The sequence below is a fragment of the Gymnoscopelus microlampas genome (genome assembly GCF_963454915.1).
Source record: "Gymnoscopelus microlampas genome assembly, chromosome: 8".
In the NCBI taxonomy this organism is placed as follows: Eukaryota; Metazoa; Chordata; class Actinopteri; order Myctophiformes; family Myctophidae; genus Gymnoscopelus; species Gymnoscopelus microlampas.
The window spans coordinates 10,955,346-10,983,243 of NC_139945.1; the positions used below are offsets into that span (position 1 = coordinate 10,955,346).

Sequence of the window (27,898 nt, forward strand, 5' to 3'; positions counted from 1 at the left end):
AAATAAGTACTCACATGTTTTTACTTAAGTAAAAGTATTGCGACAGGTTGTCAGCTTGTAGATCGGCTATTTTCAAGGGCTTACTCTATCTTTTGTAATAATAATCAAAATCTACAAAGTAACTAGTAACTAAAGTTTTCAAATAATTGTAGTGGAGTAAAAGTACAATATTTGCCTCTGAGATGTAGTGGAGTAGAAGTAAAAGTATTGGAAATTGGAAATGCTCAAGTAAAGTACAAATACCCCAAAATTGTACTTAAGTACAGAGTACGTGTACTTTGTTACTTTCCACCACTGCTCTCTACCATTCTCTCGAATTCATATTTCTATCAAGCAGCTGTTGATTTTAGTCGTTCTCATAGTGGTGCCCGGGGACCCCCAGGGGTCCTCGGCAAAATGATGATAATTAGGAGACAAATGGAACCAAATACACTCTCAGTACAGTCTGTAACTCTGAAAGTGAGTTCTCAGAGTTATGGGGGTTCGTGGCCTAGATAGACGATGCATAACTTACAAAACTGCAGTTTTAATTTAATTTCTTAACCTTGAAATGGTTTGAGAACCTGGTCTGGGCTGCCGACAGCCATGGTGGTGTATTTTCTTATATGCATGCTTTCTTTTATATGCATGCTAATTGCTTTTGGATTAGTCCTCGCTTTCTTTCTCTGTGTTGTTGTAGTTGTAGAACGGTTCCTGAATCCTTGGCAGTTTATATTTGTGCAATATTCGAAATATATCTTACTTTGGTGTTGATTCATATTTGCGGTAAGAACCGTGACATCTGATCTCCCGCGGTCCAAACAGAAACACACAGAGGCTAATACATACACCAGAGTTGGCTACACATACTTAGTACAGTAATTGAGAGTGTGATTCATTTTATTACCTATCGAAGGATGCGATTGACCAAACAAAGAGGAAAATCCAACATTAGGGTCTGCTACACCTTCAAATTTATCCCCAGCTGTTAGGCTCTTGACCCTCACACCTCCATAGGAGAAAATTCAGTTCCAATGACAGTGATTTTAGAGCTTAGATTCTACCCTTACTCTACACAAGAGAACGTGATCACACTCACTTGTTCTGGTACAAAACTCAAACTGCCTTCACTCTGAATGTATAAATATTATACACCAGAATAGCCTCTCTGCACTATTCCTGAATTAAAGAACCTTCTAAAAACTAAGAATAAAAATGCAAAGCCTAAAGAATCTCCTAAAACCCAGAGATGTAGGTTCTATAGTGCTGTGCAAAGAACCCCAGGGTTCCATTGCAACCCCTACAACCTTGGTCAAACCAGTAAAAACCACATTAAGGTTAAAAAGAAACCAAAAGCTAAATGTACCCACCAACAAACTGGGAAGGGAGGTCATTGTTCTTTTGAAGAAAAACACTAAAAGCTTTTATTTGCGACACAACAGAAAATAGACTACAAAAACTCTCAAAATACAAGCAATGATATTAAGGAAATTCTGAGGCACAAAAGCTCTCTAAAAGTCTACCTGCATGTCTAATGAAAAAGTGAAGTAAGAAATCTTGCTGGGGATCCTACAGTTGAAAAGATGAAAAATAGGAAAAAGAAGTGAGCTTTGTCCAGCCTAGGGTTCTTGAGGCCAAGGGTGGGGATGAGCGAGAGAGAGAAACATAGAGTACAATACAATACACAGGCTATTCTGAGGGATGGCAGGCACATACAAACACATAGACTCATTTTATGGGGTTAGCTGCAGATAGGGGCGTGTTAACTGATGTAAGTAACCTATGTTTCGGGGCATCCTGTAACATGCTCGTGTGCGTGCGTGTTTAAGGCCATGTTTGGGAGCTCTATCAAAGCCACTATTCATCGTCGTAGGGAGGTAGGATCCTCCCTCCCCAGGCCAGGTCTCAAGGTCTGTCTCGCTGACATGGTCTTCGTTGTACCGGGTGGTAGGACAGGCTGTCGGGCTTCTTCTCGCCGTGAGATAACCCACGGGTGGCACCGGGCGATGGGTGATTGTTGTCGCCAGGTCTCCGTTGAAGCCCTGCATTCTGTTGTGGTGGGGGATGCAGGAACCAGGCTCCTCTATTCACACCCCCTTGGCTGACTCGTGGCCTCTCTGTTGTTGCTGTTGACCCCCATGGTCCTGAGAGAGGCTCGCCCATTCCCCTGTCCCCCACAGTGATCCTGGGGTTGATATGGCTCCCTGGGAACTTGGTCATAGTTGGGGTTAAAGGTCAGCTCTTCTTGCTCCCACTGTGAGACAGTGGTGGAAAAAGTACTAAAAAAATGTTTTGTCCGGAATTTCAAATTTAAGAAAGTGACAACAGGATTAGAGTAGAAGGGCCGGGGGCTAACTTACATAGAAGCAGTAAAGAGAATGGAGGGAGGAAATGAAAGGGCAGCTTTTAAAACATGAAAGGAAGGAAAAAACAAAGCGAGATGGACAATGCAAGTTGCACAGCAGTGCACTATGACAGGGGTCTTCAACGTTTTCAGCCCAAGGACACCCTAGCTGAGAGAGAGATGAAGCAGGGACCCCCTCTATATTGTATACAATTGTGTTTCAGATTAAACTTTTTCTGTTTATGTGGCCTGCTCTTTTTTCCCTCTACACCTATGCCTCTTTGGCAAAAACAGCAGATCTGCTTGTAGATCTGCTATTTTTTTGGCTAAAGTTCTCCTCAGAAAATGGATGCTAGGGTTCAAGTGGTTAAGGTAAAAAAAAAAAAATCATATCACACAAAGATTTGGCGGACCCCTTGTAGTAACTCTGAGGACCCCCTAGGGGTCCCGGACCCCTGCACTTTGAAATATATCAATCTAGTAGGTGGCGGTAAAGCAACTATCAAGGATGCCAACCGCCATAAAAACTGACAGCAGCAGAAGAAGAAGAAGCTTTAACGCCGTTCTAGTGGTTCCAGTAGATGGCGGTATACGCGCTTTATCACTGACATAATCCCGGGCAAGTGAAGAAGAACAAGAACATCAAAAAAACATGGCGACGTGCATGAGTGTGAAGATGATGCTCGCTCGGCTCGGTGTCACAACAACACTGCGTGCATACAGACCGGTGGTGACCGCCAGGCGACATGCTGCGAGGCGGTCAGAGGTGCTGGTCACCCCGCATCGCCTGTGTCATCATGGCGTCGCCCGCAGCAGCCTGTATGAACACATGGCCGCGGGCTACAGCGACGCGCCGCTCATAGACATGACGGAGGTGTGTGACCGCACTGAGCAGGTCGTACTCAATGTGGAGAACAGGAAGGGGGAGCTGCGAGGCGATGACGTCAGAGAGATGGTAAGATGCTTGTTTAAGGATAATTCCTTTTAACAGGTCGTTCATGAAAGTCCTTGCGGTCTTGTTTCCGATGAAAACCTGTGAGCAATTAGGGGTTAAGAGTCTTGCTCAGGGACACTTTTCATTTCATCGACACATATGCTGACCTGGCCTGGAATCGAACCTGGGGCAACCAGGGCCTGTGGCTCCCCAGGCGGGCTCACTAACCATTCAGCTATGCCCGTATTGTATTTCATGAAAATATAAATAAAAATTTGTAAAAAAGGGGTCTTCAACAGGGGGTCCTCAGAGTTACTACAGGGGGTCCGCCAAATATTTGTGTGATTGGATTTTTTTGGGCGGTGCAACCGCCCCTATATGTGAGGTTTGGACATCGACCCAATTGCACCCCCCCAACCCTGTGCTGTGATTGGCCACCATTGTACCCCCCTAACCCTGCACCGTGATTGGCCACCATGACTCTATTCAGGACTGTGATTGGCTAGAAACACATGACACATGTGCATAGCCCTATAAATAGGACTATGCACTTTAAAAAAACACTTTTATGTTTTTTTTTAAGTGAATCACTTCCATCACTGTGATGACCACTGTGACCACACCGCCCACTTCACACTGGGTGTGATTTTTGTTTTACATGAACCACTTGAACCCTAGCATCCCTTTTTCTGAGGAGAACTTTAGCCAAAAATAGCAGATCTACAAGCTCACAACGTGAGCTTGTAGATCTGCTATTTTTGGCAAAGAGTTATAGGTGTAGAGGGAAAAAAGAGCAGAAGTTTATCTGAAACACAATTTTATACAATATAGAGGGGGTCCCTGCTTCATCTCTATCTCAGCTAGGGGGTCCTTGCCCTGAAAAGGTTGAAGACCCCTGGTTTAAATGATGTATTTATTGATTTCGACAAAGGTGCAAATTAACAAAACAAATGAATATAAAACTCCATTTTGAACCCCCTCAGGGAAACCTGAGGGTCCCTGGACCCCACTTTGTCAACCACTGTTTTTTTTAAATAATTGATTTGTTCTTCCTGCTAAAAAAATTAAAAAAGGCAAAAAAATTATTGGCTACTCTAAATCTAAAAAATAAATACAATAAAATAGCGTGGACAAAAAAAACCTGCCTTCAATCTGCACATATTGTACACTAATGTATGTGTATGCATTTCATCAGCATTATCTTGTTATATTGTAATTGTTATTTTCAGCACAGTCAGCAGAGCATGCCACACCAACACTGAGGATTTTACTGTGTATTATTAATTGCGTGTGTGTGCTTTGTGTCCATATACTGTATCTGGTTTTACATCATTTCACTCCTCTCTCTCTCTCTCTCTCTCTCTCTCTCTCTCTCTCTCTCTCTCTCTCTCTCTCTCTGTGCTGTGTTTTAGGCCAGGGTGTGGCAGCAGCTGCAGGCGGTGAGGAGGGACATCTCTGAGCTGGAGCAGCAGAAGAAGCATATCAGTGACACAGTCAGAGCCCTAGTGGTCAGTAATCAATACCAAACGTACACTGATGACATTGAAGAGGGAAGTACTGGAGCTTATGAATAGACCTCATACTTAGGCACACGAAATCGCCCTACTTGATCATAAAACAGCGTCACACAAAGGCATCAAAAGTAGCAGGTCTGCAAGCTCGTCGCGACTCGTTTCGAGCTTGTAGATCTGCTTCTTTTGCGGTTTCCAGTTTGTTTTTTTAGTGAGGTTTCCAGTTTCCACCCGACAGAGACGAAATGTGATTGCCATTTCAGTGCAGTAGCATCTTGGTTCAGATTACAGCACTGTTAAAGATGGACCTTTTATTAATCCCACGGGAGAAATGCAAGCTTCAACTTGACCCAGCTGATAGTTGCTCAGATGGTCATTGTGAGCGCCTGGAGGGAGATCTCAGGGGTCAAGTGTCTCGCTCAGGGATATACACGTACTGTATACTAGCGGACTGGGGAGCGAACCGGATACCTTCTCATTACCAGACAGCCTCTGTAGTCTCTATCCACTAAGCCAAGGGTTCCCAACCTTTTCAGGCCGTGACCCCCCCAAAAATAATAATATTTGAACTGGGGGGTCCCCACCCTGACAAGCTCTTGGAATTGTAGGCAATACAAGCGTGTCGTTCTAAGCTTGTCGGCTATTTTCAAAAAGTTTGCCTCTCTCTTAGGTAACATTTGACAATTTGTTCAATGTTTGACCATTTTTATAGTATAGTTTGTTGGTTACTTTTCATGTAGTAATGGTCTTATTATTAGTTTTTTTATTTTTTATTTTCAAGGTATTAAAAAGGTCTTAAAAGTCCTTAAATTGTTATTGTAGTAATGTGCAGATACCCTGTATACAATTATACTGTATGTTGGTTTGTTTACTGTTGAGTGAGAAAACAATGTTGCACATTAAGCTAATCATCTGGGGACCCCCCAGTTTGGGAAGCATTGCACTAAGCTACAGTATGGCCGGCTGCCCACCGTTAGGTGATCAATGACAGAATGGGGTTTCAGACTCTTGTTAGTAGTAATATAAAATAACGTTATCATCTTATGCAGTTGACATTTAATCTTATATCTCCACAGGACCAGAACGACAAGAAAACCCTGGCTAACGTAAGCTAAACTTTGACTTAATCATCGTCTCTGAGTCAATTCGTCGTGACACTCTTGCACCTGTTTGTCATGATGATGATAATGCAGAATGCCTGGTTGTTTGTCCACTCAGCTGCCAGAGTACCACCAGGCTCGGCAAAAGGGTCGAGACATCCGCGGCCGGCTGAACGACCTTTACCCCAAGGAGACCGAGCTGGAACAGGAGCACTACGGACGAGCTCTCCGACTGCCCAACACCACACACCCTGATGTGGTGAGTACACACACACATACACATACACATACACATACACATACACATACACATACACATACACATACACATACACATACACATACACATACACATACAAATACACATGCTCGTAGCGTGGCACACAGTGTTGTGCTATGAGCTTGTAGATATTGGCTAATCTTGAAAAATCGTGAAAATTTGTGCACATCTTTGAATATATATATATTTTTAAGCAAACATTTGTAACTCAAATCTTTGCTTCTGGGTCCCTAGAACAACATATTTTACAAATGTTCGCTTAAAAAAATATAATTCAAAGATTTGCACAAATGTTCAAGATTTTTCAAAAATAGCCAAAGAAAACTAAAATGACAGAGATGCGTTCCCGGATTGAATGGGTTAATCTTGTTTTTACCTTGTTGTACGACCATGTTGCTTGTTGAAAATAACAGATTTCCGACTGAAAAATGCAACACGATGGGTCACATAATATTTTTGGCCATGTGCCAAAGAAAGTATAAATTAGGCTTTGGTCATTGAAAACGGTGTGGTCGTTCCAAGGTTATTAAATCTCCCCATTTTCCTATTCCAGCCAATCGGAGAGGAGAGCCAAGCCAGGGTGGTGGAGCTGGTTGGTGAGAAACCAGGTGATGAACCTGTTCCTCGTCTCTGTCGGGTGGAAACCTCATATGTCCAAAACTGTAACTTTTCAGGAATAAAATACAAAAGTAGCAAAAGCAACAGATCTACAAGCTCGAAACGTGGCGCAAAGGAGCTTGCGGAATCTGCCACTTTTGATGCTTTTGTGTGACGCTCTAGTATGATCAAGTAGAGCGTTAAATTACGGGAAAAAAGACAAAAAGTTAAAATAGGGAGATAAAAGGTTTCTGCCCAACAGCGACTGATTATTTATGTGAAATGCAGATATATGCATACATTCCTTTCAGCGGCATTTGTCATCTTGTCACCTAATTTGTAATGTCTTACATTCTGGTCAATGGCTACATGTTGACCCCCATTTTCTCTCCGTTTTGCTACAGCGTTTGACTTTAAGCCCAGAGGCCACGTAGAGCTAGGGGAGAAATTGGGCCTTATAAGACAAAGGTGAGACTTTACATTTTTTTCCCTTAGTGAATCTTAAACGTTATCTTATATCTGCTCCAGTCTTTCTTTTGTGTCCATTCTCTTGTAAAGTTTTATCATTTTGTGCAGCTGTAGCTGTTATTATTATTTGTATGTATGAATTATTTCATAGTGCCTTTAATTACGCAAGGGATAATGTACGGGGAGGTGGTCATTATTGAAAATTAAAGCCCGACAGGTTGATTATCCACCGACGCGGAGGTGGATAATCACCCTGAAGGGCTTTAATTCAGGTTGAGGGGGGGGGGGGGGGGGCGGGGTTCGACACCCCGGGGGGGGGGGGGGGGGGGGGGGGTCCAGAACCCAGGGGATCCATTTAACTCCATGACAAGGTCATCCCAAATATTCACTGAGACATGGAATGTAAAAACCATGCCAGTGCCTGGGGTCCAGAGTCCTTGAGGGAATTCCAGGGGCTTCCCAGCAAAAAGAGGAACAGTTTAACCACTTAAGCCCTTATACTTTCCAATGTGTTCAAAATTAGCGAAAATAATCGATGTACAAGCTCACAACGTGTTGCGATGATGCAATGCAAGCTGTAGATTGGCTATTTTTTGTCATCAATGACAAATTCATAGGTGTAGAATCTATTTCTAATGTTTTATTTTTACTTGCCGGTCAGTCTTTGGCCTATGTGCTAAAGGTCAGGTCAAGGTCTCTCTCGCACCTGATCATCCAACCAGTGTCCAAGCAGTCAGCAGATATATATATATATGGTCACTGGTTGACATGTACAGTATTCACCTCACGATTGACATGGAGCCGTTTGTTGACAGCTTGTATGTATGCTGGAATCAGCCAGAACAGCTCTATAATGTAATTGTGCATCCTGGTGGGATGCATGTTATACAGTCATTCCTCAGCTGCATTGCAAAACTGATGCAAGGTTCAGCACTGGAAATGCACGTGGTTGCAGCATATGGGGGGCTGACAGGCAACTTCAGTGGTAAGTCCTGAGTGTATCATCAGCAGCACTCAAAGTGGTTTCTATCAAATGGGCCAAATACATTTGAAGAGATACAGCCATGGCCTACCTGGACACTGTGCATCTCAATCCTACTGGCTGACCGTGGGTAGACGACTTCAGTCATCCTACACTTCACACCCACCAGTTTGAATGTGCAGGGAGACACATTGACATTGTCACCTTTTCTCTCTACCTTTTCAGTGCTGGCCATGTGCAGTATAGTTGATATCTAACCCAGTGCCTGGTCCCGACCTCCAGTTTGGGAACCACTGCTATATAGGACACAACAATGGTCATATTCCATTATGATAACTTATTAGGGCTTGCTTCATACTGCATTCATGCATTTTGATGTTTGAAAGGATCATTTCAATGCCCGTCCTTTATAGTGCACAGGCTTTTATGGATATTGAAAAAATAGGAATTAGATATTTCAGTGTTCTGTGCATGCAGCTAGGTCGCTCTGTTCCTGCCATGGAAACGTCTTTGTGAGAAGAAAAGTGAAAGCAGGCTGGCGAGGTTTTTGTTGTGTTTTTGAGCATCCCTCTGATGATAAGGGCACAAGCTCTAACAATGATCCAATCAGTTCAGAGTTAGACCATCATTCATCCCAGGACACTATTGAGGATGAATGAATCATACTGTATAAAACTAGCTAATGGATGCAGAAGAATGATTATTTCTTTGGCGTAATGGCGTAATGGTGAAAGTACATAATGTGAGCTGCTTGAACACTGTGATCCAAGTGATTTTCTTATGGGTGACTTTTGAGTTTTACGGAGTAAAATATCTTTCAAGTAAGATATCTGTACCTTTACTCAAGTATGGTCTTCAAGTACTTTATACACCAATACTACTAACAACTGTACATGTTTAAGGCTGTGGTGCTGACAGATTCTCACTTACACTTCTTAACGCTTTACGGCGAAACGGTTAACTATGAACTATTTTTCTCACAGTCTTGTGGCCACCAACTTCAAGTCATTATAGCTATGGTCCCCTGCCTAATCTAGTTACCCCAAAAACAAATGACAGTAGACCATAAGGTATTCGGAAGACTCGCCCCCATTCTATATACCGCCGGATTTGCCTATAATACCGCCGGATTTGCCCCGGGCGGCTGTGTTTTGGGGCGAGTGTTTCGGTATTCTTGCGTTGTTACACCACGATAAACAAGGAAGTGTAGTGGATCTAATAGAATCACTTTTCGGTTATTGCATCGTCTATTTCTCACTTCAAATGTTTTCAAAAACATTCTTGAGAGCAACTTTTAGTTTGACATTGTTTGTTTGTTTACATGGCTGTCATGTTGGATTACAGCATAAAACCAAGCAGCGCAGGTTGACATGAGCAGGTGTTCTGAGTCTTTGATTAGACAGTGGTCTGTTATAGAGCTCATCGGTCATTATCAAGAAATAACAGACCACTGAATTCAGTGATTGACCAATCAGAATCAAGCATTCATTCAACCAAGCTGTGTAATAAATGTATATAACGTACACATAAACTCACATTTTACCACCACGATAAAATTGTTCTCCTCCACCCTCAGATTATATTTTATCTGGAATGAGGTTTGTGTTTGTAGATGACATACAGTCAGATAGACATCTCTCTCTGGTCTATTTCTCTTGCTGGTATTTGCCTTGTCTAATATTGTAACTTGTCTACTTTTGTAGCACTTGCTTGTAAAACACTGTCCCCCAATACTTGTGTATTTAACGAATTCCAGGGCATAGAAAACAATTACCAAAAAACATTTCGACGACAACGCATGTCTTCACCTGAATGGAACCGTCCGTGCACTCCAATATCTTTTCTGGTTCAAGTTTTTTCTACTTTCTTTCTACTTTTCTACTTTCTACTTTGAGCACCAGTCCCTGTGGTGAAGAGGCTGATATGTGTAAACCATTTATTATGGATTGTTCTCTCTTCCAGGCATCTAGCCCATATCTCTGGCCACCGGTCGTACTATCTGAGGGGAGTGGGGGCCAGATTACAGACCGCTCTGCAGAACTTTGCCTTGGACACATTGGAACGGCGGGTAAGTCTTGTGTGTGGCAAGGATGACTAAATGAAGTCTACAGCACTGGTTCTCAAACCTTTACGTGACATCAAGGACCCCCAAATTGAGATTTAATTAGTTTACTTTATTGCACATTTCAAAAATACATATGATAAAAACAAAAAATGGAAAAAAATATACTTTTATATGGAAAGGAACAAAAAATCTAAATCAAAGCATGGTGTGCCGGAAAGGCCAAAAAAAAACAGATGGGCTTATTATATTTGGCCATGTTTTGTGCCAGGGACCCCCCAGAAGGGATGATGTGGAAGAGAAGAGAAGATGATTGTGTTAAAAAAAATCTAAATTATTCAACATTTTTCCACACATTTTCGAGATTTTTCAAAAATGTTTCAAAAATAGCAGATGTTCAAGCTCGCTGGTCTACATATATGAACGTGTGTATGTGTAGTCATTTCCCTCTACTTACAACACCAGGCCTCTTGTTTGTCTTGCCACATCTACAGGGCTTCATCCCCATGGTGGTACCAGACATTTTAAAAGGAGCCGTTTTCGTGAGTACTTCGCTCTCCCATTTGACCTTGACCTCAAATCAGTTGGATTGACATACCTGGATATCGTCTCTTGTCGGGTGGAAGCCGCTTATGTCCAAAAACTGTTACTTTTCAGGATTCAAATTTAAAAAATAGCAAAAGTAGCAGATCTAGGGCTGTCACGATTACAAATTAAAGGACAACTTGACCCATTTTCAACCTATCTTCATATAATAGATCCTCACTAATGCTCCTGATAAAATGGCGTCATTTTTTTCTACTCAGTCTGTGTCTCATAGGAGGGCTGTGGACACTTCAGAAACCTGTCTACCAGTGACATCATCGTTAGGAAGGTTTATTTTTTTCTTCAATATTTCAATTCTTGTATAGATTTTTTTTATTAACGCGAGAACAATGGCTTCCATTGGTGCATGCTAACTTTCCAGGAATAGAAAGCCTGTAGTTTCTATTAGCTTGGAATCCCCATCGATGATGTCACTGGTAGACGGGTTTCTAAACTGTCCACAGCCCTCCTCTGAGACACAGACTGAGTAGACAAAAATGCTGCCATATTATCATGAGCATTAGGGAGGACCAATTATATGAAGACGGGTTGAAAATGGGTGAAGTCGTCCTTTAATCAATTAAGACCTTGAACGCATCTATGTCTCTTTAGATTTCTTTGGCTATTCAAAAATAGCAGATATACAAGCTCATAGCGCGGCACCGAGTGCCGCACTATGAGCTTGTAGATCTGCTATTTTTAGGCTTCGTAATCACAAATCGCACAGAGCAGATATGACAAATAACTTAAATATACAAAGAAATTATTGACATATTTAATAATTGTATACATGTAAAAAAGCAGAAATAGCAGATCTACAAGCTTACAAGCTTGTAGATCTGCTATTTCGGTTTTTTTTTAATATTTGAAAACGTGTGGACATTTTTCAACATGGAAACGTTTATGACGATTATGCAAAAATAATTGCGATAATCTCAAATAATTAGACGATTATGTAATGATTGTGACAGGCCTAAGCAGATCTACGGAGCTTGCAGATCATATTGTGTGAAGCTGTAGTGTGATCAAGTAGGGCGTTAATTTACAACTAAAACACAAAAAGTTAGAATGTGGAGATAAGAGGTTTCTTTCCCCCGACAGCAACGATATACAGGGATATACACACACCCTTAACCCTTTCCTCTCTCATCCATCGCTCTCTCTCTCTCGGTCGTCCCGTCCAGGAGGGCTGTGGTATGCAGCCCAATGCCCATCGCTCTCAGGTCTACTCACTGGATCCCACCCGCTTCCCTGACCTCAACCTGGCTGGAACTGGAGAGGTGGGAGTGGCAGGTAAGGCTGCATGCAGTGTGTACTCATAATAATTCAGAATGAATTGGCCAGAATGAGTTCAATCACAGAGGAAACATATTGGATTGGGCCATAGGCCTGTCACAATTATTACATGCTCGCCTAAGCGCAATTATTTTTTGCATAAACGTCCTAATCATTTGTTGTTAAAATGTTAAAAATGTTCATATATTTTCGATCATTTTCAAAAATAGTGGAAATAGCAGATCTACAAGCTACATTTTTTAAATAAAGTAATTAAATGTGTATGTTGTTTGTCATATCTGCCCTGTGCAACTTTAGTTTTTTAGTATAAAAGTCAAACAGAAATATAAGTTGTAGTCATAACGTTCCAATGTTCAGCGACAGAAACAATTCAATCAATTAGTCGCAATTATTTGAGTGACAATTGATCGCCAAGTAAAATGTCTAAATGGTGACAGCCCTATTGGGCCATGGGGGACATTGCCAAAATGAGTCTGTATTGTGAACACTTGACTTTCATACAGTAGTATGAACCTCGGGGAGTAAAAACCCTAGACATCAGATATCTGACAGTTAGTTGGTGGTTGAGGCTTGACTGTTTACACCTATCCTCTCCATTTCCAGGTTACTTCATGGACCATGCTGTGAACTGGAAGGACCTGCCAGTAAGGTGACAAAGCACTTCCTCTGTTTTGGGGAGTTTAGTCACTTAGCAGTGTATGAATGACACAGCACATTTCTAAATGGAATTACTGTACAATAAAATGGCAATAAATAAAAGAGACAAACAAACGCCAGAGCTGAATTAGAAATTGTTGTCGTTGGGACAGCATTAGTCAGTATAAATGATATATAAAAAGCCTGTCTGTGAAAAGTGTTTTCTGACACCAGAGTCCGTTGTCTTTTATGATGTCGTCTCTGTCAGGTGGAAACCTCATTATGTCCAAAACTGTTGCTTTTCGGGATTCAATTTTAAAAATAGCAAAAGTAGCAGATCTACAAGCTCAAAGCGCGTCGCTTCGCGCCGCGTTTCGAGCTTGTGGATCTGCTACTTTTGATGCTTTTGTGTGACGCTCTAGTATAATCAAGTATATGGCATTCATTTACGAAAAACACAAAAAGAAAGTGAAAGTATGGAGATAAGAGGTTTCTGCCCGATAGCGACGATATGTTGTGTCATTTCTTGGTACAGGACTGCGTGCAGCAGCACATGTTACAGAGCAGAGACGGACACAGGCAGAGAGGCCTGGGGACTGTACCGAGTCCACCACTTCAACAAGGTTAATGTTAAACACGGCTGTTATGGACTCTGCACACTGTTAGTTAACAAATAGACACCTTGCTTTATTAAAAATGACCATTACAGTACACATTCAACCCATTAAGACCTGGAACGCATCTGTGTCACTTTAATTTCTTTAGTTATTCAAAAATAGCAGATATACAAGCTCATAGCGCGGCAACGAGTGCCGCGCTATGAGCTTGTAGATCTGCTATTTTTGAATATTTGAAAGAAAAAAAAATGAAAAAGAAAAAAAAAATGTAGAAAATATTTTTAAGAATCGCCTCAGGTCTTAATGGGTTAAAATCCTCCGTGTTCATTTACCTGAGTGAAAAAGATGGTTGTGTGTGTCTAGGTGGAGATGTTTGGAGTGACAGCAGATGAGACTGGAGAGGAGAGCACTCAGCTCCTAGAAGAGTTTGTCTCTCTCCAAAAGGAGATATTTTCCTCTTTGGAGCTACACTACAGGTTGGTAGTACACACACACACACACACACACACACACACACACACACACACACACACACCTTTCTTAGTCAACTTTCTTTTTCTTCATATTTTTGCATTTTCAGAATATCTTTATAAAGCGTTGGATAGAAGGAGAAGGGTTACTTATAATAGATGAATTTCTTTATAAATGTGTATGTAGTCTATGTGCAGGTATATATAAATGTATGTACTGTATGTGGTTTGTTTCAAATCAGGCTGTACTATGAGTTGCTGGTTGGGTGTACACTGGAATGTTTGTAACTTTGTTTTTTTATTTTAAAATTGATGTGTCTGATAATCCCATGTGGGATGGGTCAAGAAATTGTCCGGACACGGAAATAAAACATTCATTCATTCATTCACACCACACACACAGACACACACACTCACACTCACACTCACACTCACTGTCATTGCTACATGACCCCCAAATTGACAAATATTAGCCCACGGACCCCCATTTGAAAAGATATGCTAGGGACCACCATTAGAGAAGGTTTTTACAGCTGTAGAACAAGCACCCCCAGTTTGATATGCATTAGGGCTAGGCTACGGACCCCCATTTGATACCATTTTGATCTCTGGGACCCCCTATCTTCACAGAGTGTACTACAAATGGAACACAAATGTACAAATGGAACCAAATGGACCCGTTAGGTTCCATTTGTACATTGTCCATTTGTTACAGATCCATAACGGTCCATTTGGTTCTGAGGACCCCCTGGAATCCCTTCAAGGACCCGTGGGGGTCCCCGGGCCCACTTTGAGAACCACTCTTTGTAAAGTACTGCGTAAGTAGTTTTTGAATATTGAATCCAAGTGCTACTTTTTGTTTGTTTTTTCTCCGCAGGGTGCTGGACATGCCAACACAGGAACTGGGTGCTCCAGCCCACAGGAAGTATGACATTGAAGCCTGGATGCCTGGGAGGGGCAGCTATGGAGAGGTGAGTCCCCCCCGAAAAAAACCCATAATATCACCTGGAACGACGGATATCAAAAGATTCATTTAATATTACCCGAGGAATTATTTCCATCTGAACTCATTCTGCTGACTGTCGTGCTTTGTTGAACCCCATATGTCCAATGCAATCTGTGTAGCGGTTTGAAAATGGTACCTTTCTTTTTGGTTGCTGGGGTGCCAGTCAGGGCGGGCCTGACAATAGTAATTTAATAAACTTGAATAATAACAATTAAGCAAAACTCAAACGCTACAAAGGGTGCATGTATCTAGTCAAAACCATCTCATGAACCCTTGCAACTCAGAAGTAAACCATAAACCAATTTTAAGTATCAGAAACCTTGAATGCACACAGGGAAAACACTGTTCACAAGAACAATAATAAGTAGACACAACACAGAGAATTTCAGTTGAGGTTTTTTTTTGTATTCAAAGTCAGGGGAGCAAGGGAATTCAATCACAGTCAAGAGTAATCCGTTTTTCAAAGAAATCCACTTCAGGTTTTCACTTCCCACAAAGCAAAACCCAAACTCATCAAAATCTCTTTAAGGTACTCTGTACCAAAATCTAAATAATAATACCAAAATCTAAATAATAATTCCCCAAAAATAACTCCCAAAAAGAGTTTAAATCAAATAATAATTCGGAATTCCTCTTCTTAGAAAAACAGATTTCTGACCGACCTGTGACTCCCCTCCAGGGAATCCTGACCGGAATTTGGCCGATGCCGTTTGGTTTCCGTTCCTTTAAACAAACAAACAACAGCACTCAGTGAAGTTTAGCGATGCTGCAGTTAGCCTTTGTCTTCAGATGCGGGGACTGTGGAGACCTCTGGGAAGGACTGCAGAAGGTATTCCATAGCGTAAACGCAAAAGTAACTTAAACTGGCAGCTAACTAAAACAAGGTCAGGCTAAACAGCTCCGTGGTGTGGACCCACCCTTCCTCCTTCTCTCCACACACTCTACTCACTCCTCCTCCATTCATAAAAAGACGTCAGGCTGCACGTTGATTTGCTGCGGGTGAGTGAGTATTTTCCAGTGGCTGATTCAATGGAGTCGTGTGTATATGGGCGTGCGTGTTTTATTTGAGTGACAATAGAAAATAACGGGGGCTCCCTACGGATCGTCACACTCCCTCCCCCTTACAAAAAGCCGACTAATAGGGAAGGCTTAAAAACCTTTAAAGTCCTCCTCTTCACTTTCTTCCAGGAAGATTTTGAGTACCCGGTTACGAGCCTCCTCCTCTTCAACTGTATTGTCCATCAGGGACTCTGAGAATGAGAGGTCAGGGAAGGAATGATTTGGATCAATGACATATTTCTCCTCATCCTTCCCAGGATAATGTGCCATCGGGCCAGCTCCATCAGGGAACCCCATGAACTCCTCATCCTCGCTCTCCTCTTCAAAGATTTGGAAAAGTCTTAGACGCTGTTGCTCCTCGACTTCTTTGGCACTTGGATAACATGGCTTCAGCCGAGAGACGTGTACCACCCTTAGGTCTTCACCAGACTCCTCCAATACTACCTCATAGTTTACAGGACCAACCTGACGAACAACTCGGTATGGCCCCTGCCATTTTGGAGCCAGCTTAGCAGCGAAGGATTTCTCGGCCTTGGATAAGGGATGAGCACGCAACCAGACACAAGCATTGTTCTCTACCTCCATCTCTCTTCGGTGCTTATCGTAATTCCTCTTTTGCCGTAGACGAGCCTTAGTGAGGTTTTTGTTCACAAAAGAACTTAAGTCATCGAGTTGAGCGATCTTTGAGTAGGATGGAGAGGTAGGTGGGACATCCTGTGGCTGCAGCAGCACATCCAGGGGTCCTCGAAGTGTTCGATTCAGATTGAGTTCGGCTGGTGTTACTCCGGTGGACTCATGGACCGCTGAGTTCAGGGCAAACCTGAACTCAGGAAGATATTTGTCCCAGTGTTTGTGGTTATTGCCGACAAACGAAGCGATCATGGTTTTTAGAGTTCGGTTCACTCTCTCTGTGAGGTTAGTTTGCAGATGGTAGGCGCTGGTGAGTTTCTGGGATACCTTCCAGATTTTGCAGGTCTCCTGAAAGACTCCTGCAATGAACTGGGAACCACGATCTGACAGAATGTAATCCGGAACTCCCCAACGCGTCAGAATCTCCTGCGTAAAGATCTGGGAAACCTTTGTGGCCGTGGCTTTCCGGATAGCGAAGAGTTCCACCCACTTTGTATAGTAATCCACAAACACAAGGATGTAGGCATTCCTGTTAGAACTCATGGGAAATGGACCCATCAAATCTACTCCCAACATCTCCCAGGCACGATGCACCTGGGTCTGCTGCAGCTTCCCAGCCATTTTCCTGCTTTCTGGTTTGTATACCTGGCACACTTGACAGTTCCTGACATCCTCATCCTTCTGTAGGTCTTATACCTACCAAGATGGCCACATAGGGGGTCCTGATGGAATAGCTGAAGGAGTAGAGGTCGAAGAGCAACAGGTATGAAAAGTTGGTATAGGGTCCTATGAGGCAACTGTACAATCCGGTAGATAAGGTCCTCCAAGATGGTAAGTTTGGTAGTAGGATTCACAGCCACCTCTCCCTTTTCATTGTCCAGGATGCTCTGGTAGTGAGCCTGAGACTCAGAGTCCTTCTGCTGGGCCTCCCATATGGTCTGGATAGCAAGGGGAAGGTCTTGCAGTGACGTTGGCTTGGTGGACAACACTGTGGCACATATGGGCTGGGGATGGCCGCTTAGGTCATGTGGTGCTCTGGACAGGGCATCCGGGACAGTATTGTATTTACCCTTCCGGTACTCCACAGTGAACGTAAACTCTTGCAGTCTTAAAGCCCACCGGATTAGTCGGGTACTCGGCTTCGTGGTTTTAAACACCCACACCAATGAAGAGTGGTCTGTCACCACGGTAAAGAGACGTCCCTCCAAATAGATTCGCCATTTCTCCAGGGCCCAGACTACGGCCAAGCACTCGAGCTCTGTGGCAGAATAGTTCCTCTCCGCGGAATTTAGACTCCTGCTGCCAAAAGCCAAGACTTCCTCTGTCCTTAGGCCAGTCCTCTGCACCAGTACAGCTCCCAAACCAACCTCGCTAGCATCAGTGTAGACAAGAAAAGGAAGTTGGAAGTTGGGGTGTCCCAAGATTGGTGGTTGCACAAGATGTTCTTTAAGCTGCTCAAAGGCATCCTGACATTGAGGAGACCATTTGAATCTCGCCCCTTTCCTCTTCAAGGCATTGAGGGGGTCGGCGATTCGTGAGAAATTAGGCACGAAACGATGATACCACCCGGCCATGCCTAGAAAACGTTGGACCGCTTTAAGGTTGGTGGGCGCAGGGAAGTCTTGAACAGCCTCGGTCTTCCCAGGGTCGATATGAACTCCAGCAGATGATACCAGATGTCCCAGAAACTTGAGAGAAGTCCTGCAGAACTTACTCTTCTTCATGTTAACTGTCAGTCCAGCTTCCCTGAGCTTATCGAGAACTGCTTGGAGGTCAGAGAAGTGTTGTTGCCATGATGAAGAATAAATAATGATATCGTCAAGGTAGACAAAGCATATCCTTCCTTTCAGATCTTTCAGTGCAGTTTCCATTAACCGTTGAAAAGTTGCGGGAGCATTTTTCAACCCGAACGGCATAACTCTGAACTGAAAGAGGCCCTGTGCACAGACAAAAGCCGTTTTATCCTTTGCTCCAGGATCCATCTCGACCTGCCAGTAACCACTGTTCAGGTCTAATGAGGTGAAAACAGCAGCTCCAGCAAGGCTCTCTAGAATCTCTTGGATGGTAGGCAAAGGATAAGCATCTGTGAGGGTGTCCGTATTTAGCTTCCGGTAATCTACGCAGAAGCGAGGTTTTCCTGTCTTTTTTGGGATCAGGACCACAGGAGACGCCCATGGAGAGTTGGAGGGTTCAATTACGTTATCCCTCAGCATCTCGCCAATCAGTTCCTTAATGACCTGCAGTTTAGGAGGGGACACTCGATATGGCTTCTGCTTAATTGGAACGCCTTCGTTCAAATAGATCGGGTGTTTCAGTAGGCCAGTGCGTCCAACTCGGGTAGTGCACACATCGGTGTTATCGTGGAGTTGTTCCAAAAGTTGCTCTCGTAAGTCAGTCTCCAGGTGTGAATCTTGGACAGCAGTCAGAAGTTGGGACACATCTGAGCAAGATGGTAGCTCCATAACCCCGGGTGCGAGGGCGGAGAAGAAAGCAACCTGAGGTTCTAGCTTACCTCCAACCTGAGACATGGTTCGGTAGTTGAGAAAGTGATATCTGGCTTTCTCATCAAGTCTGAACCAGTAGGTTCCAGCAGAAATATCCATTTGCAGACCACTGTAGAAGATGAAGTCTAAGCCCAAGACCACTGGGAAGGCAAGGGTCTCAGGTGATAGAACAACCACAGAGAGGATCCATGATTTTCCCTGTAGCCAGAGTTCCACCTCAGTCCATCCAAGGGGCATCTTTCCTTCCCCATCCGCCAAGTACAGAGGGCCCCCAGTCCAAGCATTCAGTTTGACCTTTGGGGTCTTGATAATGTCCCATAGCCGCTCATTTAGAAGAGTATATGAGGATCCGGTGTCCAGAATAGTACTTCCTTGCCATGGGCCAATGGTTAGTGGTACAATTAGCTGCTGGGGAACCGGACTGCAAAAGGGTAAGGAGGTGGGGTTGAAATTAGTAGACATAGGAGTGAAGGTCTGTGAGGTCACAGTGGGTGGGGTGTCACTAGGGGAAGTGGTTGAGGCATTCACAGACATGTGGACAGCTGTTTTTTTCTCCCATGGTTGCTCTGAATGACCTTGAGTGGTATTGGAGGGATTATCCTTTCGTGGTTGCCATTGCGGACATGACTTGGGAGCATGAGTCCCTTTACATCTCCAACAGAAAACCTGATTTGAGGTGGTGGCTGGTTTTGGTTGAGAGGCGGGTTGAGGTGGGGCAGACAGCTGGGTGCTTTCTCCTTTAGTTCCAGGTTTATTTGATGGTTTTACCCTCTGATTGTACAGAGCCTGGCTTTGTCGGTCTTTCTCCAGCTGCTGTCCCAATCGCACCAGCTCATCCACTGTATGGACTCTTCCCCGGAGCTGGCTAGCCAACCGAGGGTCAATGTTTTTGAGGAGCAGTTTCACAGTGGCTGCCTCTGAGATCATGGGATTCCATCGCAGGCACAAGGAGCGATACATGTATGCAAAATCGCGGATGCTTTCATCCTCCCCTTGCACCCGTGCCCTCACTCGCTCTGCCAACTCATCCTCATAGTCCTCTGAAAGAAAGGCTGAAAGGAACTTTTCCTTAAATTCGGCCCATGTACGGGTAGAGAGTCGCACAACATCCCACCAGTCCCTGGCTGTACCATGGAGCACGTTACGCAGAGTAGCGATCAGTTCCTCATCATTTAATGGATTTAATGCCAGGAAATCATCGCACTTCTCCAGATACAGCAGGGGGTCCTGGCTATCCTCCATTCGTCCAAAACTTGGGAACTGTAATTTTATGGGCATTTTCCCCACATATCTACCCCTCTGTGTGGTTTGAATGGGAGAATCGGCTGAATGGATCAAATTATGTTCGACTGTATCATAATCCATAGTAGACTGTAAATTTGGCAGCGGAGCTCGCGTAAAGGGCGGCTCACCCACGGGTATGGTCTGGACGTTAGCATTTGCCACTCTTGTGGTTTGCACTGAGGCGTTAGCCAGGGCAGTCATGCCCAGTGTCGGGGCTCTTACGGTTTCCCCATAACTGGTCTGCTCATTAATTTGCTTTACCTCAGTCTGAAGATGCCGTACGGTCCTGGTCATGGGGTTAAGGCCGTCCATTAAACTTTTGAGCAATTCAGTGTGCAGTGATTTCAGACGCCAGTTTAGTGAACTGTCCATTTGCTTCCTCATGAAGTCAAATTGTCGGTTCATGGCGTGATTCATTGCAACTATTTGGTTTTCACAGTGAGTGGTGATTGTATTTGAGAAGGTTGTAAGCATTCTCTCCATTTCCTGTCGGCTGAGCGGCGCTGCCGAGACCGGTGGACAATTTTTTGACCTTGTGATTTCCTCACGTGTAATCTGAATCGGTGGGTTGTTTGACCGTGTCATTTCCTCAGGTGTTATCTGAATGGATGGGTAGTTTGACCTTGTCATTTCCTCTGGTGTTATCTGAATGGGTGGGATCTGATTGGGTGGGTTTATGCCAGGAAGAGGCTCCTCATGCGGTGTAAGTGAGAATGGATTCCCCGGAGAAAGGGTCACTGGTGACTGGCCAGTAGCTCCCTGCTGTGGCCTAGGGGGAGAAGTATCGAAAGGAAGAGGCCTAGCTGGTCTAGAGACAGTAGCCCCCTTTTGTAGTTTAGGTGGAAAAAGATTGAAAAGGCGAGGCCTCTCTGATCTAGAGACATCAGCCCCCTCTTGTGGTTCAAGGGAGAGAGCCTCCAGACCCAATAATGAGTAATTAATGGTGTGCGTTGTATTGAGTAGCTCATTCCTTCCTGGCTGAGGAGCAGATCCCGTTTTCTTGAGAATACCAGCAGGTTGGTGCACCAGGGGTTCAACCAGTGGTGTATTTTCCAAGAAGTCCAAGAGACTTCCTTGAGAAGCCATTTTGAAAATTCACAAGGTGTTTTGAGTTGAAAATGTTTGTCCGGTTTATTGCAATAAACAATTATTTTCCCACGGTGTGAAGATGTTTTGTGGTTCCTTTTTGGTGACACATTTTTTTACACAAGATTTAGGTTTCCTCCTTTGTTTGTTTTATGTCCCACCTGGGGTGCCATTTTTTATGTAGCGGTTTGAAAATGGTACCTTTCTTTTTGGTTGCTGGGGTGCCAGTCAGGGCGGGCCTGACAATAGTAATTTAATAAACTTGAATAATAACAATTAAGCAAAACTCAAACGCTACAAAGGGTGCATGTATCTAGTCAAAACCATCTCATGAACCCTTGCAACTCAGAAGTAAACCATAAACCAATTTTAAGTATCAGAAACCTTGAATGCACACAGGGAAAACACTGTTCACAAGAACAATAATACAGTAAGTAGACACAACACAGAGAATTTCAGTTGAGGTTTTTTTTTGTATTCAAAGTCAGGGGAGCAAGGGAATTCAATCACAGTCAAGAGTAATCCGTTTTTCAAAGAAATCCACTTCAGGTTTTCACTTCCCACAAAGCAAAACCCAAACTCATCAAAATCTCTTTAAGGTACTCTGTACCAAAATCAAAATAATAATACCAAAATCAAAATAATAATTCCCCAAAAATAACTCCCAAAAAGAGTTTAAATCAAATAATAATTCGGAATTCCTCTTCTTAGAAAAACAGATTTCTGACCGACCTGTGACTCCCCTCCAGGGAATCCTGACCGGAATTTGGCCGATGCCGTTTGGTTTCCGTTCCTTTAAACAAACAAACAACAGCACTCAGTGAAGTTTAGCGATGCTGCAGTTAGCCTTTGTCTTCAGATGCGGGGACTGTGGAGACCTCTGGGAAGGACTGCAGAAGGTATTCCATAGCGTAAACGCAAAAGTAACTTAAACTGGCAGCTAACTAAAACAAGGTCAGGCTAAACAGCTCCGTGGTGTGGACCCACCCTTCCTCCTTCTCTCCACACACTCTACTCACTCCTCCTCCATTCATAAAAAGACGTCAGGCTGCACGTTGATTTGCTGCGGGTGAGTGAGTATTTTCCAGTGGCTGATTCAATGGAGTCGTGTGTATATGGGCGTGCGTGTTTTATTTGAGTGACAATAGAAAATAACGGGGGCTCCCTACGGATCGTCACATCTGTGCAATAGAAAAGGCTTTCAGACACTTAACCTAAATGTGCTATCAATTAATTGTCATGAGGCATTAATCCCCCTACATGTCGTTGCTGTCGGGCAGACTGTCGGGCAGAAACCTCTTCCGGATCCGGATATTCTAACTTTTTGTGTTTTCTTTTCATAAGTCAATGCTCTACTTGAGTGGTTTTCAACCTTTTCATGCCTAGGACCCCTAAATTGATATACATTTGGCCGCGGACCCCCATTTGAAAATGTTTTGTGCCAGGGACCCCCAGAAGCAAAGATATCAGTTAATTTTCGCTTTATAAAATATACATATTCAAAGATATGCACACCTTTTCAAGGTTTTTCAAAAATAGCAGATCTACAAGCTCATAGCGTGGCACTTAGCCAAAGCTAAGTGGTTAAAATGATTCTGACGCTATGTTAACTCATTTCGCTGGGGACCCCCTGGTGCTCCCTCAAGGACCACTAGTGGTCCCCGGACCACTGGTTGAAAACCACTGCCCTACTTGATCATACTACAGCGTCACACAAAAGCATCAAAAGTAGCAGACCTGCAAGCTCAAAATCGCAACGCGTTTTGAGCTTGCAGATCTGCCACTTTTGATGCTTTTGAATTTGAATCCTGAAAAGTAACAGATTTGGATAATATATGAGGTTTCCATCCAACAGAGACGGTATAGTAGCATGAGCTTAGCTGTGATTGGGTTTACTTTTTGGGATAGGGAGATGGAGACAGACACTGATACAGACACAAACTGTTCTAGATGGCACCCTTGGGTGTCCCCTGGTGGGAATGGAACAAATAACCGTTGCATAGTAACAGCAAATCAATTATTACTTTTGAGTGGTTATACAAATTAGTAGTTTATCATTGTGTTACTTTGTAGCCGAGTGTGTTTATCTTTTATGTCTGTGGGTTCCTCAGATCTCTAGTGGCTCCAACTGTACAGACTACCAGAGCAGACGCCTAAACATCCTGTATGAGAGAGAGGACGGCAGCCTGCAGTATGCTCACACGGTAAGACGGGGAACACGGGGTTCAGACGCAGAGAACATTCTGAAGGTAGCTCTCCACCAAACAGACTACTACAGATTACTACAGACGGGCATTCGAATGAATTTGGGAGATCGGTCGGTTGCTAGGTGTGAAAAGAAGTTGCTGAATGCACCTGAGAGATGACACTGACAGACGGCTACTATGGTGCTAAAAATAGCCTATGGCTTGATGTCTTTTTCAACAACAAGCCCGCTGCTATACGACGGTCGAAAAGCCGGCTTTCAATGCTTCCCTACAACTTGCGACCCGACTTGACAGTGTACCCACCGCCCATTCAACAGCAGAATTTTGACAACCGACGCGTTCCAACACTTACCGCCGCCGACGTCGATGCGGTGGACACTGGACAGCTACCTTTACTTGTGCAGATTTAGTGGTTTTAACACCTCCATGATGTACCTGTTCTTCTCTAGGTGAATGCCACAGCGTGTGCCATCCCCAGAACCATCATCGCTATCCTGGAGACCCACCAGACTAAAGTAAGACGCATTAACATTTCTACGCGTTGGCATCAGCTATCAGTGCGCTCGATGTAACTGATCTTCCTCTCTCTTTCTCTCTCTCTCTGCCTCGTGTCCAATGTGTCCCATGTGTCTCTCCCTCACCTCACCCTCCCCTTTCATTCAGGAGGGAACAGTGCGTGTTCCCCAAGCCTTGCAGCCCTATCTGGGTCTGGAAGTGATCGAGAAGCCGACGTACACTCCGCTAAGATACATCGGACCCAACCAGCCGAGTCGACCTCCCAGACCTACTCCCAAGACCACATGACGCACACAAAACACTGCCTGTACTGTACCATCACTATGACCTTCAAATGCTAGAGCGGTTATGACTTTCCTAAAAGCAAAATCTCCTTCGTGGAGCCTCTCGGAGCCCTTGCAAGTCATAAACGGGAGCCGCAATTACGGACCCCTGCAGTAGAAGATTGCACAGGAGGATTCCCTTAACTTGAAAGAAACAAAAGCCTTACCCCTCTTTGAAGTGAAAATCATCCCACCAAAGATGGGGAAATATGAAGCAGTTAAAGAGTTCTCTTAAGCATGAATGCATCGCAACCAAGTTGTGATGTAATCATGCAAAAATGGCTTACAATAACGGGTACAATAATCACCGTACGTACTGTACGGTACCTGATTCAGTTCCTGGCTGGTGACCTGTGTTACTACCCTCACTGTACTGTCATCTCCACTGACCTATCACTAAAGAAATACCATAAAAACCTACAGTTTTGATATGTTGGTTTTGTAAATGACGTGTTAACCACATTAACCCCTTGTATTGCTGTTTTTTTTAATCAAAAATGTTCCAAAATGTCCACGATTTGTCTAAAATGTTATAAAAAAAACAGATCCACAAGCTCACATTGTGCTGTGAAACGGCTAGATCGGGTAAATGCAGTAAATGCAGGTAAATGCAGTCAACTTCCGGACAGGGTCGATAATTTGCCAACAGAAAAACTGCAGATATACAAGCTCACAGCACGTCACTTCGTGCCAGGCTACAAGCTTGTACATCGCAACTTTTGAACATTTTTAAAAAATATCGATGTTTGGAAGATTTTGAATAATGAATGTTTTCTTTCTCTTCTGGTGGTTCCTGGCACAAAGCATTTTCCGATGGGGCCAAATATATATTTATAAATTTGGGGGTCCTTGACACGAAAACGTTTGAGAACAACTGGCATAGGGAGTTCCCATGGAACCATACATAAAAACTGATGCTCCAGACAGTCCTTATACAGTATTGGGTACAGCAGAGGTCTTTGACTCCAGTCCAGTGGACCCAAGTCTACTGCAGTAACATGTTCAGTGTTCATTTAACGGGTCCATTTTGAATTAACCACTTAAACCCCAGTATCCGTATTATTTGTGGGGAAAGCTTTCGCAGGAAAATGACAGATCGACAAGCTTCCCATAGATTTCTTTGGCTATTCAAAAATAGCAGATATACAAGCTCATAGCTAGATCTGCTATTTTTTTTAAATCTTGAAAAAAACGTTTTGTTTTTTTCAAAAAACTGAAATCGCCTCAGGTCTTAATGGGTTAAAACATTAAAACAGACATGGGCCTGCCAACAAACACGCTATATATGCACGGCTGTAGTGTTGCAACCTCGGAACATGATGCTGGCAAATGCAGCATCTTTTAAATATTGAATTACCCCAGAGGTGACATGGTCCCATGTACATGTGCGCTCATGCACTTATGGACCATTATAAAATAGCCCACACACAGACCTAGGGGGGGTCTGCAGCCAGACTAATTAACCCTTATAACAGCAGGCAGGGCAGGCACACATTAGCCCCCAGCTGGTACCTGGCAGGGCGTGTAGTGTAGTGTAGCCAGTGGTGTAAAGTAACTAAGTACATTTACTCAGGTACTGTACTTAAGTACAATTTTGAGTTATTCTTACTTTACTGGAGTATTTCCAAATTTCAGTATTACTTCTACTCCACTACATCTAAGAAAATATTGTACTTGTACTCCACTACAAGTATTTGAAAACTTGAGTTACTAGTTACTTTGTTGATTTTGATTATTATTACAAAACCCATATACATTAACCACTTCAGCCCTATATGCATTTCGGCCATTTGAAAATAGCCGATCTACAAGCTCACAGCCTCACATTGCATTGCATCGCGATGCATTGTGAGCTTGTAGATCTGCTATTTTCAAAAGATGTGTATACATGTTATATTATTGATATATTCTGCATAATGAGTAGGCTACTTTCTTCTTTTGGTACTTAAAGTACATTTTGATACCAATACACTTTTGTACTTTAAATGTTGAATTCCGGACTTTTACTTGTAACGGAGTATGTCTACATACAATATTGATGCAATATTGATACTTTTACGCAAGTAAAATATGCGAGTACGTTTTCCCACCACTGAGGGTGTGTGTGTGTAGTCTGATGTGGCCTCAATCAGCTGATTGACAGACAGACGCGCCTCCACTCAGCGCGGGTCTAGCTGCTCTATTCCATTCTCTCAGCGGATCTGTGAGGATCTCTGAGAGGGGAAGATCTAACCGTTATTTCAAGGTGATCGCTCCATTGGGACCAGCTATAGCCACCATGGGAACACCGATGTTTACATTGCTGCTGCTCTGCACAGCTGTCGGAGGTAAGAATTCGTATAGCATTTATAAGCCATCTCTAATGAATGATATGATGATGGGGCGCATAATGCGCCCCATCATCATAGCAAGACTTCGGATCATTCATTGGATTGATGTTAAATAACCACACAATACCCAGATTGCAGATCGATATAGCTACGATCTTTGTTTTTCCTGCGTATTTAAGCATTGATGATATTTTTGCAATCGGCTTTAGAATAAACAAACGTCGAAATGTTGCCCTATAACGATATTAACGGTTTTATATATGTCGATATAAGGCTGTACCATCCATGAACGTAAACAGCCTATTATAGGTAATGAAATCTAACATAATGGCTTGTCTTAAACGTGAAATCAAAGGAGACGTTGACAAACAAACGGTCCATGGATCCTGTTACATAATAGGCTATTTTGTTAACGCGCCTCCTTTCATCCTATGGATGGATAATAAGGCACCATTTCCCCCAGTCAGGTGTTATTTGTATAGGAGGCATCTTTTAAGTTGATTGGCTGTGATTGATTGTGTTGATTGATTATATGCAACAGCTTTGCTGTTTTACAAACGGCCGGTAAAGTCACATGGAATGAATCCTAAATAGCTGGGGATTATAAAGCCACGCACACACACACACGCGCAGGTGAGCGAAAGTGCGCACGTGGGCTCATAAGACAAGGCGGTGATCCTATCAGTGGTGTGAAGTATCTAAGTACTTCTACTCAAGTGCTGTATCCTACTTAAGTATTTTTTGTGGTATTTTTTACTTTACTGGAGTATTCCCACATTTCAGTACTTTTATTTCTACTCCACTATATATATATCTCGGAGGCAAATATTGTGCTTTTACTCCACTACAATTATTTGACAACTTTAGTTACTAGTTGGGTACTTAAGATTGTGATTATTATTATAAACCATGCATTAACCACTTTATCCCTATATACTAAGGCTATTTTCAAAATATTTTTATACATTTTGAACACTGTTCTGCATACTTTTACTTGTAACAAACACAGTATTTCTACATTGCAGTATTGATTCTTTTACTTAAGTACAAAATGGGAGTACTTTTTCCATCACTGCTGGTGTGGTATCTAGA

The 27,898-nt window shown here is 43.2% G+C and overlaps 1 protein-coding gene across 1 annotated transcript; it reads left to right on the forward strand.

Annotated features, from left to right (window-relative positions):
* The first annotated feature begins 2,983 nt into the window (after positions 1-2,983).
* Positions 2,984-24,915, forward strand: sars2 (seryl-tRNA synthetase 2, mitochondrial). The gene is made up of 16 exons (XM_084064922.1): positions 2,984-3,278; positions 4,670-4,765; positions 5,845-5,874; positions 5,987-6,127; positions 6,702-6,756; positions 7,150-7,213; positions 10,158-10,263; positions 10,752-10,799; positions 12,027-12,135; positions 12,742-12,787; positions 13,310-13,397; positions 13,755-13,867; positions 14,739-14,832; positions 23,542-23,634; positions 24,087-24,152; positions 24,301-24,915. Exons 1-16 carry the CDS (start codon positions 2,988-2,990, stop codon positions 24,439-24,441), a joined length of 1,581 nt encoding a protein of 526 aa, XP_083921048.1. The 5' UTR covers positions 2,984-2,987; the 3' UTR covers positions 24,442-24,915.
* The last annotated feature ends 2,983 nt before the right edge of the window (positions 24,916-27,898 follow it).